This window comes from Aptenodytes patagonicus, chromosome 20 (genome assembly GCF_965638725.1).
Source record: "Aptenodytes patagonicus chromosome 20, bAptPat1.pri.cur, whole genome shotgun sequence".
In the NCBI taxonomy this organism is placed as follows: Eukaryota; Metazoa; Chordata; class Aves; order Sphenisciformes; family Spheniscidae; genus Aptenodytes; species Aptenodytes patagonicus.
In genome coordinates, this window is record NC_134968.1 from 5751483 (window position 1) to 5766403 (window position 14921).

Below are 14921 nucleotides of genomic sequence, written 5' to 3' on the forward strand. Positions count from 1 at the left end.
CACAGCTGAGCTGAACCGGCATCTGCCCTGCACTGCAGGGGGGCCTGCAAGGTCACCAGCCTCCAGCAAGAGCATCTGACCCAAGGCCTGAACAGTCCCCGAGGGTCCACAAAGCAGGTCCTACAGTCCCCAAGACCAGGGACCCCCATGATGTAGGTCACTGGTCGACATTAAAAGGGCCAGGCAGCAACCAGGGCTCCCTCTCCCCTCCACGGAAGGGCCAAGCTTGGTGGAGGACAACCGTCCTCACCCCGCAGCTGATCTCCCAACACCATCTCTGCTAACGCCCCAGGGAAGCTCACTGCCTCCTCCATTGAGCAACGCTGCCATGAGGTAACCCAGTCTCTGCAGGGGACAACTGACCACCCTGAGTTTTGGTCACATCCACCACACTGGCTGGAGGGACCCATTCCTGGCTCACCCTGCAGGCCAGGTCACCCCTTTTTACTGCCTGAGGGGCACAGAGCTGATCGCTCCCTCCAGGAGACTGAGCACACCAAGATGTTGGCCGCTTGGTGCATCAAGACCATTTCTACCTCTTCTCCAGGGATTATCTTCCAGCTGGGGCAGCAAGCAGCGACAGAGACACGTCCACAGCAGATTAAATTAAAAATTAGCAGGACCAGGTACAGGGCTGCAATCTAGGACCTAGAGTGCGAGTCAGACTGTTGTTCCTCTTGCCTGAGGGTAACAGAACAGCCAGGGACAAGGAGATGAGCGTGGCTGCTTTTTGCTGCCGACAGACTGAGCCCACTCCAGCTACAGCCCCGTGTCTGGTGTGGTTCAGCTCCTGCAGCAGCTTTGCTCAGCCCTTCATAACCTGTACAGCTGCTTCAGTAGGTAAAGAAAAGCTGGAGCTTGGCTGTTGCACTGGAGAAAGATTTAGCTCAGGAGGAACCTCTAAAGTCTCATATCCAGCCTCCTGCTCACAGCAGGGCTACCTTATCCAGCTGCTCAGGGCTTCACTTCAAGCCTTGAGTGAAGGAGGATGGCTGTCCTTCACTCAGGGCTTGAAAATCTCCAAGGACAGACAAACCCCACTGCCCTGGGTGCCTGGCCCAGGGCTGTCCCACCCTCCTGGGCAGGGAGCCTTTCCCAACCTGTACCTTGGAAGCCCTAGTTTGGGACATCTGGCATCACTGAAAGGTTGGCTCCATCCTACTTGGAACTGCCCTTCAAGAAGTGACAACCTGCTTTTAGATAGCCCTCAGCCTCCTCTTGGCAAGGCTAGCCCAGCCCCGATCTCTCCTCAGCCCCACGCCCAGGCAAGGTCAGCAGTCTCCCATGACTGCTCTCCAGTTTCTCCACGTCCCTCTTTACGTGGGGCCACTCACACGTGGCCACCCCTGTGCTGGGTACAACAGCTTCCCACAGCCTGCTGACCACATTCCTCAGGCAAACCACGTACAGGGTGATGTTATGTGACCAGAGCCACCGCTGCCCCCTATTCAGCCTGGTGCCCACCATCAGCCCCAGCTCCTTTTCAGCAAGGCTTCTGCCCAGTCACCATCTAGCATCTACTGACGGACGTTTCACGCAATTTCGAGTTAGCTGTGCGTAAGGTCACCCAGTTTCACCCAGTGTACAGCAGAACAGGATCTCGTCTTCCATTTTATTTCAAAGTTTAAAAGTTTGGTTAAAAAAACCCCAACAAGTTAGTACCAGTTACAAACATCTGTAAATACACAAAGATATCCAGCAAAACCCCAAACCACATGAAGAACACAGATCTCACCCCCAGGGCCCTCCTCTCCACCGTCTCTGCACCTCCAAGGACTGGGCGAGAGAAGGAACAGGCCATGCTCTCAATCTGGAAGGGCAAAGAGCATATTCCTGCTGAAAAGACACTTCCAGAGAAAGACCATCTTGTCAGCAGCCCAGCGAGGAGTTAAAGAAGGAAGCTATTGGCTCTAAACATTACCAGCAGAGAGGAGGGAAGATCCCAGCCCCTCTCACAGCTGAGGACAGTGAAACCACCACATCACCCATCAGGTCCCAACAGAAGAGCTGCCCAGGCTGTCTGCGGTGTCTGGAGACCACTGTGCAGCTGACAGTCCTCGCTCCGGCTCTCGGCTGTATCTCCTGGTCCTGACAGGGAGGGTGGCTTGTTAAATCCCTTTCCAGCCACTTCACAGCTCCAACTAAGGGCCCAGGGAACAGCCAGGAGGTGGTTTTAACTAGTCCAGCTGCCAAAAAAGGTCTCAAGTATGGGGAAAGAGGCTCCTTTGGTCTCTGTGCAGCAGTTCAGGCAGTTCATGTCCTCTTTGCCTGCCCAGGCAAGCTCCGACTTCTGCTTCAGGACTGAGCAGAGCTGAGACTCATACCCACTGTCCCTCACATTGACATGCGTCCTTTGGAGCAAGTCCCTGTCCACAGACTGAATCCTGCCATCCTGGACACCCGTTAGTGTGGAGAGCAGCTGGACATCCCAGTCTGACTCAGAAGAACTTTTGCTGAAGTCGTGATCAGCCCGCGCATTATGTGGAAGAGGCTGAAGGAGCCCAGGGCATGGAGCCTGCTCTTTGCTGTGGCCTGGGAGGTCAGGTAGTTCGGGTGCTATTTTTTCTGCTGCTCTGACACAGAGCGAACAGCAACATCTGGCTTCAGCTACAGGCAGTTTTGGAGAGGGCAACTGGCCAGTAGGACAGCTGGTCTTGCTCATTGTGCTCTCCAGATCAGAACTATTCACATTTCTGGGTGTATTTTCATTCTCTCCTCGGAGCTGCTTCCCTTGGGAACTCACGTTCGCTCTGCTCCAGCCATGCTCGCCAACAGTGCTGGCTGCCGCAGCCTCTCTGGGATCAAAACCCACAGACACAGCTTCAAGGGAACCCGGCCGTGATGCAGGGTCCCCAGGGTTCCCACACGGGCACAGGTCCAAACCGAGGGAGCTACAAGGTCTGTTGGAGAGCTTTGTGCTTAGGGGCAAGCTGCCAGTTTCCACCACACTGGGCAAGCCTGGCTCAGACATCTGTCCTGCACCCTGCACACCCATCCCACCATCCACTGGACTTGTCTGCTTATACGGAGAGAGGCCACCACCCAGCTCCAGCCTGGGCTTCTTTCCCACCTGGGTGCTCTGTCTGGAGGAGAGCTGGCGTTTCCTGGAGGCAGGCAGTGCTTGCAGAGGACGGCTGATAGACCCGAGCATTTGCTGTTTATGAAGTTCAGATGAAGAAGCAACTGCCTCTCTGACATGAGCAGCCGCTACGCGAGTCCCCCAGCGCAGGTCAGGAGCCAAGCCCGAATCTGTATCCTCCACCGCAGGCTCCTCTGTGGTGCCACGGGCAGCGCAGACCCCTCTAGTGAGTCCTGCTCCAACAGGCAGCCCCAGAGAGCAGTTCTTCGACAACCCCCCTCCTTCTCTGCGATTACTGACTCTGTCCCTGGGCAGACAAGGGGAGCATCCCTTGGTCTTCTGGCCACGATCATGCTCAGTATCAGTTAACAGTTCCACAGCACCCTGCTCAGGCTGCTGCCTTTCTTCTCCCAGCTCTGCTGTCAGCATCTCAGTTCCTCCAGTAACTTGTGCTTGAGGCACTAAGCATTCATCTGTCAGGCAGGACCGTGGCACCCTGAGAAGAACCATCAGTTAATGCTCACTCTCTCTAGGCCTAGCAACACCCTCCCCCCAGCAAGATGAAGCGTCTTCTGCAGTGCAGGATGCTTGAAGGCCTTGCTCAGGAGGCAGTGAGAAATTTTAGGCCAGTGAGGCTCAGCAAACAGTGATACTGCTGCTGGCAGAGGAGATGGGCAGCACGAGGGATCTCTCAGCCTTCTCAACAGCCCAGGGCCCAGGCACAGAAGTGCTACTAGAGCAGCAGGGTTTGTATCAGACACGGGGACAGAAGAGATGGGCTCAGCTGCCCTTTCTAGTTTAAGAGGCACTAGAAGTCCACAGGGACTTCCCTGGAGCAGAAAAGCCGCACAGAAGCCACAGAAACCGAAGAAGAACATCTCCCATGGCTCATCTAAACCTTGCCCGGCAGGTGCCAGGTTGGTCCTGCAGTCAGCCGCAGCCCTCTGCTTCCTGCTGGCTGATTCCCTGGCACAGGGCATGAGCTAGGGACCAGTACCAGCATGAAGACTCAGGCCCTGTTCCCGCGAGCGTGCCATGTGGCACCATGGTGCTTTTTGGCTCCAGGACTTACCAGATTTGCAAAGACTTACTTGGCTGACTGCTCCACAAAGTTGTTGGTGAGCTGTGAGATGACATGATCCACAGGGGCATACTGTGAGTCGTCCAGTGCAAACCGCTTGTGCTGGGGGCTCTGGAGGTGCTGGAAGGTGGCAGAGGCCCTTTTAGCAACACTTGTCCTTTCACAGTAGGGAAATTTGTAGTAACAGCCACTTCCCACAGCCTAACAGACTAGAGGGCAAACAGCCTTTTCACCAGATAGAGCCATTGTTTGGAAGCAGATTTGGGAAATGTAGGCAACGCTGTTACCCCCGGTTGCTTACAGCAAGTATTCCGTTCCCATAGACACCTGCTGATGAGGAGGTTGTGTCTATATCTAACAGCAGCCTACAGCTTTCCCCAGGAGCTAGTAAAAATGCAGACTCCAAATACGTACTGTCTATCACTAAAGGCTGGGCTCTGAAAGCCACATTGTTTGGCATCTTCCAGGAGATAAAAAAACCTCTCCAACTTTTTAACCAGCCTATGCCCCCCAACTGCCATGGAACAGGCTTCCCACCTTACAGATCGGGTAACAGGATGATCCGTGAGGCTCTCCTAGCCCCAGAGATGAGCATGTCATGCTCCAATCTTCAAAACCATTGTTTGCCCAGACCAGGAGGTCAGAGCAGATGTACTATGGCTTTCATCTACAAGGCTGATCCTATGAGATATCGCGAAGGCTGTATGTATAGCAATCTGCCTTCCTTCCAAAAGGGTTTCTTCTGATAACAGGCACATCATGATTAATGAAGCCGCTGAGTGGCCCCCATAACTTTTGCAAGGAACCAGGTCCCAGGGGAGCCTTTACCTTCTGCAGCTCTTCAAAGGTCTCTTGGCAGCACTCACAAAATCCCCTCTTTTTCTTTGGCACAGTGACTGGTACGGATCGGGGGCTCTTCTCCCCCTCGATGCGCATCGGACAGTCCTCCACACCCCTGCAAGGTAACAGCAAAGATCTTCCCTGCCCTCACTTGACAGCATCAGCAGGTACCAAGCTGCGTTAAGGGCCAGGGAGGCAGTGCTGCCCTTGAACTACAGCTGTTTAACCCAGAACAGGGCTCCTTTCACCTGCATCCAGAAGACAAGTGCTTCTCTAAGTCCCAGGAACCAGCAGGGCAGCAGTTAGCAGAGGAGTTGGGTTAAAAACTCGCACAGAATGAGCTACAACCTACCTGGCTCTGCAAGAATTAGAGAGGCTTTTCAGAGGCTCAAATGGGCTGGAGCTTTTGGGTGCCAGGAAGTTCAGGTCAGGAAAGCTTTTGAACTGATGATGGAAGGGTCGGAATTGCCTGAAAGCAGATCAGGACATCAGACTTCTGGCAGCAATAGCATGGTTAGAGAGCTGTCCCTCCCGCAGAGGGGCTCAAGGTGCTGTCTCATTTATGATGGGATACTGGCTATCGCTGTCCTTTCATTTGGCTGTTCCAGAGATTTCCCATTTCTCACTGGAAGTACTAAACCTGATTCCCAGCAATGGCACTGATGGGGGGGATGTTTTGGACAGAAGGCAGGCTTGCCTGCTCAGCTAAAAACCCACCTTTTGCCCCTGAGGTACATCAGCAGCAGCCAGCGCAGTATTTTCAGCTACGCAGCAGCATGGGAAGGTTTTGGTTCCCAGACGACATCTCTCTTCACACTTTATTGCATGCAGCATGTAAAACCTAATATTTGACTCTGCAGCTGCCTTAAATGTTATCTTCAGAATAATTAATTAGCGCTCTGGATACTGTTAGAGTTACAGAGTTGTTAGAAACACCACAGAGATCAGATCCTCTTGTGCAGGATGTTGTAATCAAGTTACAGGCCCTGACCTCATGCGCTTCAATCTCTTTCCTCATTTCAGAGGACTCAAGCAGATTAAGTGACCCACCAAGGATCACAAACGGAATCTGAGCAAAGAAGTAAACTCTGTTGTCAGGTCTCGTTTAGCACCTTTTTTCCCTCCTGACATACGAGCCACTTAGATTGTTTCTCTAAACTCCATTTGCCTCCCTCTAGGAGAGTGTCAGCTTCCTGGTGTGTAACAGGGTCTTCAAAGAAGCCATGCTCTGCCTCGTGGACAGAATATTCCCTGCAAATAAAACCAGTAAAGGACTCCCTCCCTGGTAGCCCCTGAGGTTTTAAGGTGTGATATTTAGAAAGACCTCATTTACCTGCTCTGGTCTTCAACCTTCAGAAAAGGGGGCTTCAATTTTCCTGCTAGAAAGAAAGTTGGTTATTACAAGTTGCCCTGGCCAAACTCCCTACTTATTCATTCATTCCCCAACAGAATTGGGCTACAGAGCCAAGCTCATCAGTATTCCTGACACCTGTGAATGCCAAATGATGGCTGAGCACAGCCAAAACAGCTCTTTGGCTAATCTACAACAGCCCTCTCACCTCCAGAGTATTCAGTAGGGTGACCAAACCCTAGAGGCAGCCCAACAGTGGACTGTTTCCACCTTTGAAAAAACATCCAGCTAAGCCCCTTGCATCTTTAATGTCTACTCAGCCTTATCAGCCAGTGGCCTAACCCCAAGCCTCCAATTCTGACTCGAATCCTAAAAACCATCACGCATCCTCAACGCAACATGCCGGCAAGCACTAGAGAGGAGTTTATAAGAAAAAAATTGCAGCAGCAGTTGCACAAGCACAGAGCTCTGCATCAACCCTTCCAGCACCCTTTACCTTTACACAACAGCCTGGAGTTCAGAACGGCTCAGGCCAGGACAGTTAAGTCAAAGCAGTAAAAGCTGCTGGAGACAAACCAACGTGCTGCATAGCCAAGCCTGGCACGAGAACACTGCTAAAGAGCAATATCTGGCCTTTGCTTGGTCCCTGAGGAGGGCAAACAGCAGCTATGCTTCCTAGAGAGGCATAATATATATTAAGGGAGCAGAAGAAAGCCTCAGCAGTGCATTCAGGGAAAAGGTTTTCAGAGCCAGCCTGGGAGAAGAGGCTACCAGGTCCCTCCTGTCTCACAGGTATGTTCAACTTGCAAGTGATAACATTACGCTCAGCCTGGAAATCTGAGTACAGGTCCAGTTAAGAAACAAATCAACACCAAGGTATTCCCACAGGGTGTCTGCCTGACCCTGAAACCAAGCCTCTCATGCCTCCCTTATTGCCTCTGAAGGGCAAGGTGTTTTGTTTTCTTGTGATCCTGGCACTCAATGATATTTTCTCCAAAGAAATTTTAACCTCATCCTCCAGAAAGGCTGAGTCCAGCTGTCCTCGCCAGTTAGTTCCTCGAGCCTCATCCTGAGCTTGCATCAAATGTGCTGTTATGTCACTAAAGTAGCTATTTAAGTACAGGATCAATTTTTCCACATAAACACTGCCAAATGCTTAGCACTTCTGAAAGCAAGGCCACGTTTAGGGCCCCAGATAAAACTCAGACTGGTGCACAGGTCCTGAGCTCTCACGGCAGAGTGCTGAGCAGTGACAAACGGTTCAGCTGTCACCACAAGTCCCCAGGCAGGGTTCAGAGTGTGCGACAACGAAGAACTCTGAGCTTGCAGCAGACAGTCTGCCTTATCCAACAGCTTTTCGAGCCTTTTTTCACCACCTTCCCGCCCCAAACTGGAAAAATCACACACAGAATCCAGGTTGGAGTCTGCTCTGAGATATTACTGAGCATTCACTCTCCGACGAGCAAAGTCAAACAAGTCACAAATTAATTTACGTCACTGGTGCCAATCTCAGTACCACAATTGGCTCTTGTCTAATTGCAGATGAGAACCTGTTTTTTTCCCCCCCTCCCTCCTCCTTTGGAAGTGTTATCCCTAGATTGGTGTCTCAGCAGTACATTTCAGCCTAACAGAAGTGAGTGGGTTGTGAGGAACACGCTCTCCTCTGTAGGATGCATTATTCTTCGAAACTTCGTTTGAGCCAGTGGATTCAACGTGCAGTGCCAGCAGCACAGTTCTTGGGTGCCTTGGGATTCTGGGAGCTGCACTGCAAACGGTTTATGGGATTTTTAAAAACACTGCCCGAAATCAAAGGCATAACATCCTCAGCTGTATTAGGAGGCTGCAGCTAGACTCAGACAAAGAGTTTCAAAACCCATTCAAGAGAAACTGCCTTAGCAGTTGGCATATTTCGGATTGCTGAAGTTTCAGATGGATTTTCAAATTCTAAACGAGGCTTCTTCAAGCAGCTCCGCATCTGAGTGTAAACAGGAGCACAACTTCTGGGCCTACCTTTGCGAATTTTTGATCCGGATGCAAGGCATTTTGCCTAAAGGAAAAAGTGACACATTTAGTATGGGAGTCAGCACAGGCCGAACTGTAATTACTGATCCCAGAGCAGCAAAGCAAGATTACAGCAGTCTCACCCACCACTTCAGAGGTCCTGCATCAGAGACTATATCACCTCCCCCTGATATTTTGTCTCCCAAGTTACCTAGAGTTACTTTAAATACAATATACAGGCTGCCACTCTCTGATCTTATGCCCTACCTTCTTACTGACCTCTCCAATGCGTTAAAAAATATTTCAGAAAGCTGCATGTGATCTTCCTTTTACCCTTAGTCCCTTGAAGGTCAAAATAGGTATTAGCTGTGCTACGGATGAGGTTGATAGCTAACAGCTGCCTCATTCTCATCTGTGTTTACCCTCACTTTATACAAGGAAAAATTCTTTGAATTTTGACATCTCCATCAGTAAACAGAAGAACCAGACTGCCCAGTGTTGGATGAAAACCTGGGAGATCACCCTGCTTACAAGCCCAGTAGCACTAGAGGAAGTAGAAGGATTGCTTAGAGCTACCAAGGGATCCTGAGCGCCTCAAATTGGGCTGGAGTTAGGTCAGTTACCTCTGTCTTCTGGCACCGTTTCCTTGCTCCCGAGACAGCACGCAGCAGCTGTTGAATGTATGACAACATTTCTGCACAGGTGGGATGTCAAAGAGCCATAGCTCAACAAGCGAAGATGAGCTGTTCCTCTCCACCAACCGCAGCACAAGTGTAACTCCCCATCCGCACCGGGAAAAAGCACATAGCGCCTGAGCCTGCCATCACCTGGCAGAGCATCACCACTACACAGTTAATTTGCCCAAGAAGAAGCCAAGAAAGAGTGCTTTGAGGGACGGCACCCCACTTTGCTCTTTCGCAGAGCTGGAGGCTGGCTTTAAGTCTCTGCAGAAATGAGACACTGTTAGGAATTTTGCGGCACGCAGACCAGACCCTGACAGGCTTGCAACACCGCTGCGGATCAGCAGAGCTGGCTGCTCAGGAACGTGTACTAGCAGCGGCTGCCTCCATCACGCATCCAGACAAGCTCAGCCACAGCTGTATGTCACTGTCACTGGACACTCAGGAACCTTTTACTCCAGACCTATTATTAGAATCAGAGTTTCACCATCTGTCTTTCCCGTCACCCCCTCCCCATTCATCACTGAGACGGGAAGCGCCTTCCAGCACAGGTCCTCAAACATCAGCACTTCCTAATTAAAAACGACCAAATCCTGCCATTATCATGATCCCTACTTCCAGGTCAATTAGTAAAAATGGTCTTTTTGGAACAAATTAATGCACTGACCAAGCTATTAACATTTTCTAATATTACAGCTTCAGTATATTACAACATACTCAGCGTTTGCTATTGTAAATGTGACAGTAGCATGTTCTATACATACAAGGAAATCTGATTTTTGAAGCGCAGACCTAGCTAGCCATGGCCAGGATGGCATCAGTCAAGTACTGGATATTGCTCGCAATTTCTTCCTTCTCCTGTACCACGCTTGTTACATCTCTTCTGCTCCACCTGTCTCAAAAACCACTAATTATCGACACCTAAATTTCAGCCTACAGAGAAGGATACCATCCACGTGCAAGATCTGGACTCCCCACAGGCGAGCGTTGGCAAGGATACTGCTGCCACTGCAGGTGTCCTGTGCAAACAGAGAGGTTTGGCAAGGTACAGCTCAAAGCAGAGACGGCTGTGTGAGCACATGCAGCTCTAAATCTAGTTTAGAGAGGTTTTTTCTGTTGCCCAATTGACAGACCATTGCGTAGCTGTTATTAAAATCAGGGCACAGCAGAAAAGGTTTGAACTCATGCTTTATCTACCCCAAATTAACAGTAGCATCTAGGTCAAATTTTTAATCCCTGCTATAGCATGAGCTTCTAAGTGGGCACTGAGATTCTTTTGGCCACTTATGATATCAGTGAGAGGACTGCAGGGGAGCCTTTTGCCCCAGCTATGTGGCTTTAGTTCTTTCTAGGCTAAAAATTCATCTAACAATGGGTCTTGTGTTAATAATTCTCTGTGTTGAGCACTCAGATCACTGGGACAGGCCTTAGAAGTACTTAACATGGACAGATGACAAGCTCCATGAAGAACAGTGCCCAGGAGCACTGCATAATATTCTGCAGAGCCACAAGCTTCATACCTTTACCAGCCCCAGAATTTGCTCCCTTCAGCAGGCAGGGGCTCTGGAGAAGCAGCTGGCACTGGTTCTGCACTGCTCAGAAGTACTTTGAACATACCCAGCTAAAGAAAAGCCCATCCACACGCTGCTCACCTGATTCTTCATGGCCTTCTGCAGCAGTTCCTTTCCCCTGCTGATCAGGGCCTGCAGAGAAAGAAGCCAAGTACTACATTAAAGCAAAGAGCTACCAGGCAGCGGCAAGCTGAGGACAGTGTGGCTGTTCAGTAAGAATGATTTCTAGTGATACCCGCTCTCTGCTGGGGAGAAGAGTCTGGCCAAGACTTCATCTCAAAGACAGCAGGACTGAGCATTTCCAGGGAACGCAAAACTGCAGAGGCACCCATTAGGTCTACACTAAGCAGCTGTTCAGCCAAGGCTTGGCTTTTATTGAACAGCAGTGAATAGTCCAGAGTGAGCCAAGAGGAAGTAGCAACTTAGCTCGGAAACTCTGCCTGCCACATCCCAGCATGCTGGCAGGGGTTAGGAACATCCTTGCTAGCCCTTCCTGGGAACCAAGTCTCATTTGCAAGCCAATGATTTCAGCAAATAGATTAATCTCTTTGTAAGACAAATGGACAGCATTGTGAGCAAGGACAGGGGAACAAACACCACGAGTGAGTGAAACCCCTGACATCAGCCCAGGCTTCCCACCTGCAGGCGGTCCAGATCCAGCTGGCAGAGATGCCCGTGGCCTAGGCTGGGGTAGTAGGCTCTCCCCGCAGTCGCAGCTTCCAGCGGACACCAGCGTTCAACACAGGACACTGGAGCTTTGGCCACAAGCACTACTGACCAGAAAGCCCAGCTCCCGCAGGGTGAATAGGACCTAGAGAAATCCCTCTTGCAAGCTGCCCTTGTAGATCTCCTTCCAAGTTACACTGGCCTTGCCCTACCGGTGCCTGTGAGCACGCATCCAGAACCTGCGATGGTTTTATCTTGTCTATGTTTCTCTGGCTTTTCTAGACACACCTCTGCATCCGGACAGATTGCCTATTCCGTTAGGAAGCCAGCCAAGCCCTCTATTTCCTCTGCCATTTGAGTAGATACTCTTTGTTTACTAGCTCAAAGCCGTGATATGCACATTTGAGCAGACAACGATACACAGAGATTAGAAACATCGGTACGAATATGAATGGCCAGATCGGGGGGGGGGGAAGATGCACAACATGTTTGCTCAGGGCAGGAACAACTTTACCTTCCAACACTGGTCTCAGGTGCTACTCTATAGATCCCTGGGGCCAAACTTTGAGGTGGCCTAAACCTTTATAGCTCTTACAGTGTCTGGTGGCTTCTGGTGAGGTCTGGTATGGTTCCCTTTGGAGGTAGAAGGCATTGGGCTCGTGGCTTTTGTGTCCTCTGAAGTTACGTTGCTCCACTTCTCAGCCTGAGTCCTGGCTTTGTCTCGTTTGGCTTCTTTGCTGCTGGAAACCACGTAGCTGACTTCTTTGCTTAGGAAGCTTTCAGTCACCTACAGCAAGAGGCAGAACAGAGCAGCTCTGAAACCATCCAACAACTCTGAGCTGGAAGAGTCCTGCTAAGCAAGAACTACTGCCTTTAGCTTAATCCCCCACACAGATAAGGGGCAGCTGAAAGTACTCATCTCTACAAGTAGTTCCTTCTTCCAGTCCTTACTGCTGTCTCATGGAGGAAAGGAAATCCTATGATGCGCAGAGAGCGCACACCCTAGAGCTACACTGCAAATAATCACCAGAACTGTCAGATTGAGACTTCCATGACGATTTCTACCATTACCTACTCAAACAACCGTTTCAGAAAAAAAAAGCAGTAGGTGAGAAAACAACCCTGGATGTCATGCATCAGTGTGGAAGAGCTCTGTTCTCAGGAAAACAAAACACATTTTAGCAAAATAAAGTAGAAAGTGAACAGCTGGGACAAGCAGCTCCACATAGAACAGGACAGCAGGGAACTAGAAAGCCAAAACACACGCCTTTGCACAGAAGCTAGAAGTCCGAGGAAGAAATGGAAAACCAAAATTTGGGATACTAACAGTAGGCTTATCAGAAACTCAGCAGAAGGCAGACAGCCATGGGGTGCTAACGCATAGGTATGAAGCCCACAAGACGACAAAGATCTGAGCAGTCTGAAGTCACGGCTGCTGAATAAGCCGGTTCTGCTGCGTTACAGAATCCCTGTGGATCGAGATCCCAGACCCACCTGTGTGAAGTGCCACATGCAACATTGCAGGCTGCCCTTTACTCTCACAGAAGAGAGTAAATCAAAATCTCCCTGTCCAAATAATGCTCTGTCATCAGCCCTAGGTCAAGGCTAAGCTCCGGACATCACATGCAAGTCCAAGGCCATAAGATGCTCTTAACGTGGTCCTGAACAACGCACAGGGCCTGGGTTTGGGTATTACTATTGAAGAGCTGTTTTATAGATGGTGGCCGCGGTGCACTTGAATTCAGTATCTCCACAGGAGCAAGAGGAATGAGAACTCCACTCCTGGTGGACTGCATTTCAGAGAAGGAAGTGCCCCAAGATGATGCTTGAATAAGAAGCTAGAGGGACAGTCAAAAGGCTAAAATCATTTCCAAGTAGTGTGGCAGCTACGTAGAGAAATAACTGACCGCTGCGAGCAAGCGTTTCTCAGACTTGAAGACGCACAGCTAAATAAGCTACAAGAAGGAGAGCGTCCCTGAGTGTTGATGGCACATCCAGGGGAGGACAGAAAGAAATCAGCAGGTTCAGCGTGAGGGTGTGATTAAAAAAAAAAGCACAAGTCAGCTTCCCCACGTGTCTCTACAGCCAACACATGATCCTGGCAGCAGAGACAAGAGCTAAATGAGTATTTTACACCTGTGCGTAGCACTGAAGGACTTAAGGAAGTTTTGGGGTAGAGGTGAAAAGATCTGCCTCAAACAGAGAGATTAAACAGTCTGAAAACAAACAGTAACAACTGTTAGGACCAAACTGTACTTAAGAGTCATAAGGAAACTGAAAGATGAAACAGATGAACAACCAGCTGCTGGGCACAGCCCCTGACCTCCGTTCCAGCCTGAGTGACTGAAGCAATACTACTTTTTAAAGGGTCTTGAGAGAGGCTATAAGGAATTGGTGAGCAATATCAGCACCAAGGAAACCTGGAGAGGCCACAAAGAATGCCACATGGATCCACCCAAACAACAGCTTCACAGGGGAAGGGTCCAGATGGCTTTTCTGGGAAAGCCATGAGAAGCACACAGCTACATGACAAAAGAGACTTGGCTGACGTTATCCTACTTGACCCGATGTTGAATTCCAGGAAACACCTGAAAGTCCCACAACTTCCCTAAAAATTAAGCTGCCACAGGCTGTTGTGAGGGATGAGGGGGAACCAGGCAACCAGTTACCACCACCCAGAAGGTGCTCCCGTCACCGTGCGACCAGTTATCACTGACCGGAGGATGCTCCCATCACCAGGTAACCAGTTAGCATCTACTGGAAGGCTCTCCCATCACCATACAACCAGTTACCACCACCCAGAAGATGCTGCCAGCACCGGGCAACCAGCTGCCACCGCCCAGAAGGCAGGAGCAAGCAGGCACTTTTCATAGCAGCTGGTCACAGGCAGACCCGGGTTGGGCCGTGCTGCCCAGCGCCCCGTGAGGGGCCTGGAAAAGAGCCAGCAGCGAGGCGGCGGGGTGCAGCGAGGGGAGGAAAGCGGCAGGCAACGGAGGGCGGCCTCCTTCCCCGAGCGGCTCCCCGGCCGCGAGGCGAGGCCCACCGGGGACGGGAAAGGGGAGCCGGGCGGGTGCGTTACGATGTCAAGTCGACACCGGGAGCAGCCAGGAAAATAAGGAAACCGTTAAAAAAAAAGAGCAGATAGAGAAACGGAGCGAGAACAGAGGCGGGGCCGCCTCAGCCCCCCGGCGCAGACGGCCCCGGGGTGAGGGGGGGGCCCCGGGAGCCGCCGCGGCCGCTCACCCCGCCGAGGCGCCGGATGGCCTCCGCCAGCTCCCGCGCGCTCCGCCCGCTCGGCAGGTCGAGGTAGAAGGCCTTCCCGCGGAGAGGCCGGGGGGCGGCCGGGCCGGCCATGGCGCCCTGACGGGGAGGCGCCGCCGTCGTTTAAATTCCCGCCCGCCCCGCCCCTAACGGCGGCGCTACGGCGGCCGCGCAGGGACACGCCGCTCCCCGCGAAGCCGGCGCAGCGCCTTTGCCGCTCCTGAGGGGAAGGAGGGAGGCGCTCCGCGCAGCGGGGCGCGGTCCGCGGGCACCGGCTGAGCCGCCCCGCTGGGCGCCGCCGCTCCCCGGCCACGGGCACGGGGGGGGTTGGTCCCCTGAGCGCCGCCGCTCCCGCGCCGGCACCGCCACAAGTTCGTCCTCCGCGGCCACC

General features: G+C 51.6%; 1 protein-coding gene across 1 annotated transcript; it reads right to left on the minus strand.

The window, feature by feature from the left end:
- Window positions 1–1835: 1835 nt before the first annotated feature.
- Window positions 1836–14623, minus strand: DBF4B (DBF4B-CDC7 kinase regulatory subunit). Its single transcript, XM_076356920.1, has 11 exons — window positions 14513–14623; window positions 11865–12056; window positions 10685–10735; window positions 9982–10051; window positions 8976–9046; window positions 8362–8398; window positions 6334–6376; window positions 5353–5469; window positions 4989–5115; window positions 4171–4280; window positions 1836–3575 (listed from the first exon to the last, which is right to left on the minus strand). The coding sequence occupies exons 1-11, from the start codon at window positions 14621–14623 to the stop codon at window positions 2174–2176; spliced, it is 2331 nt and encodes a 776-aa protein (XP_076213035.1). The 3' UTR covers window positions 1836–2173.
- Between the last annotated feature and the right edge of the window lie 298 nt (window positions 14624–14921).

Excerpts from the sequence above, each read along its gene's own strand:
- DBF4B (XM_076356920.1), bottom strand. The coding sequence starts at position 14,623 with ATGGCCGGCCCGGCCGCCCCCCGGCCTCTCCGCGGGAAGGCCTTCTAC. Across the intron at positions 9,047-9,981 it reads CCAGATCTTGCACGTGGATG|AAATGTTGTCATACATTCAA; the intron begins GTATCCTTCTCT and ends CCACCTGTGCAG. Across the intron at positions 4,281-4,988 it reads CCTTTGAAGAGCTGCAGAAG|CACCTCCAGAGCCCCCAGCA; the intron begins GTAAAGGCTCCC and ends GCCACCTTCCAG.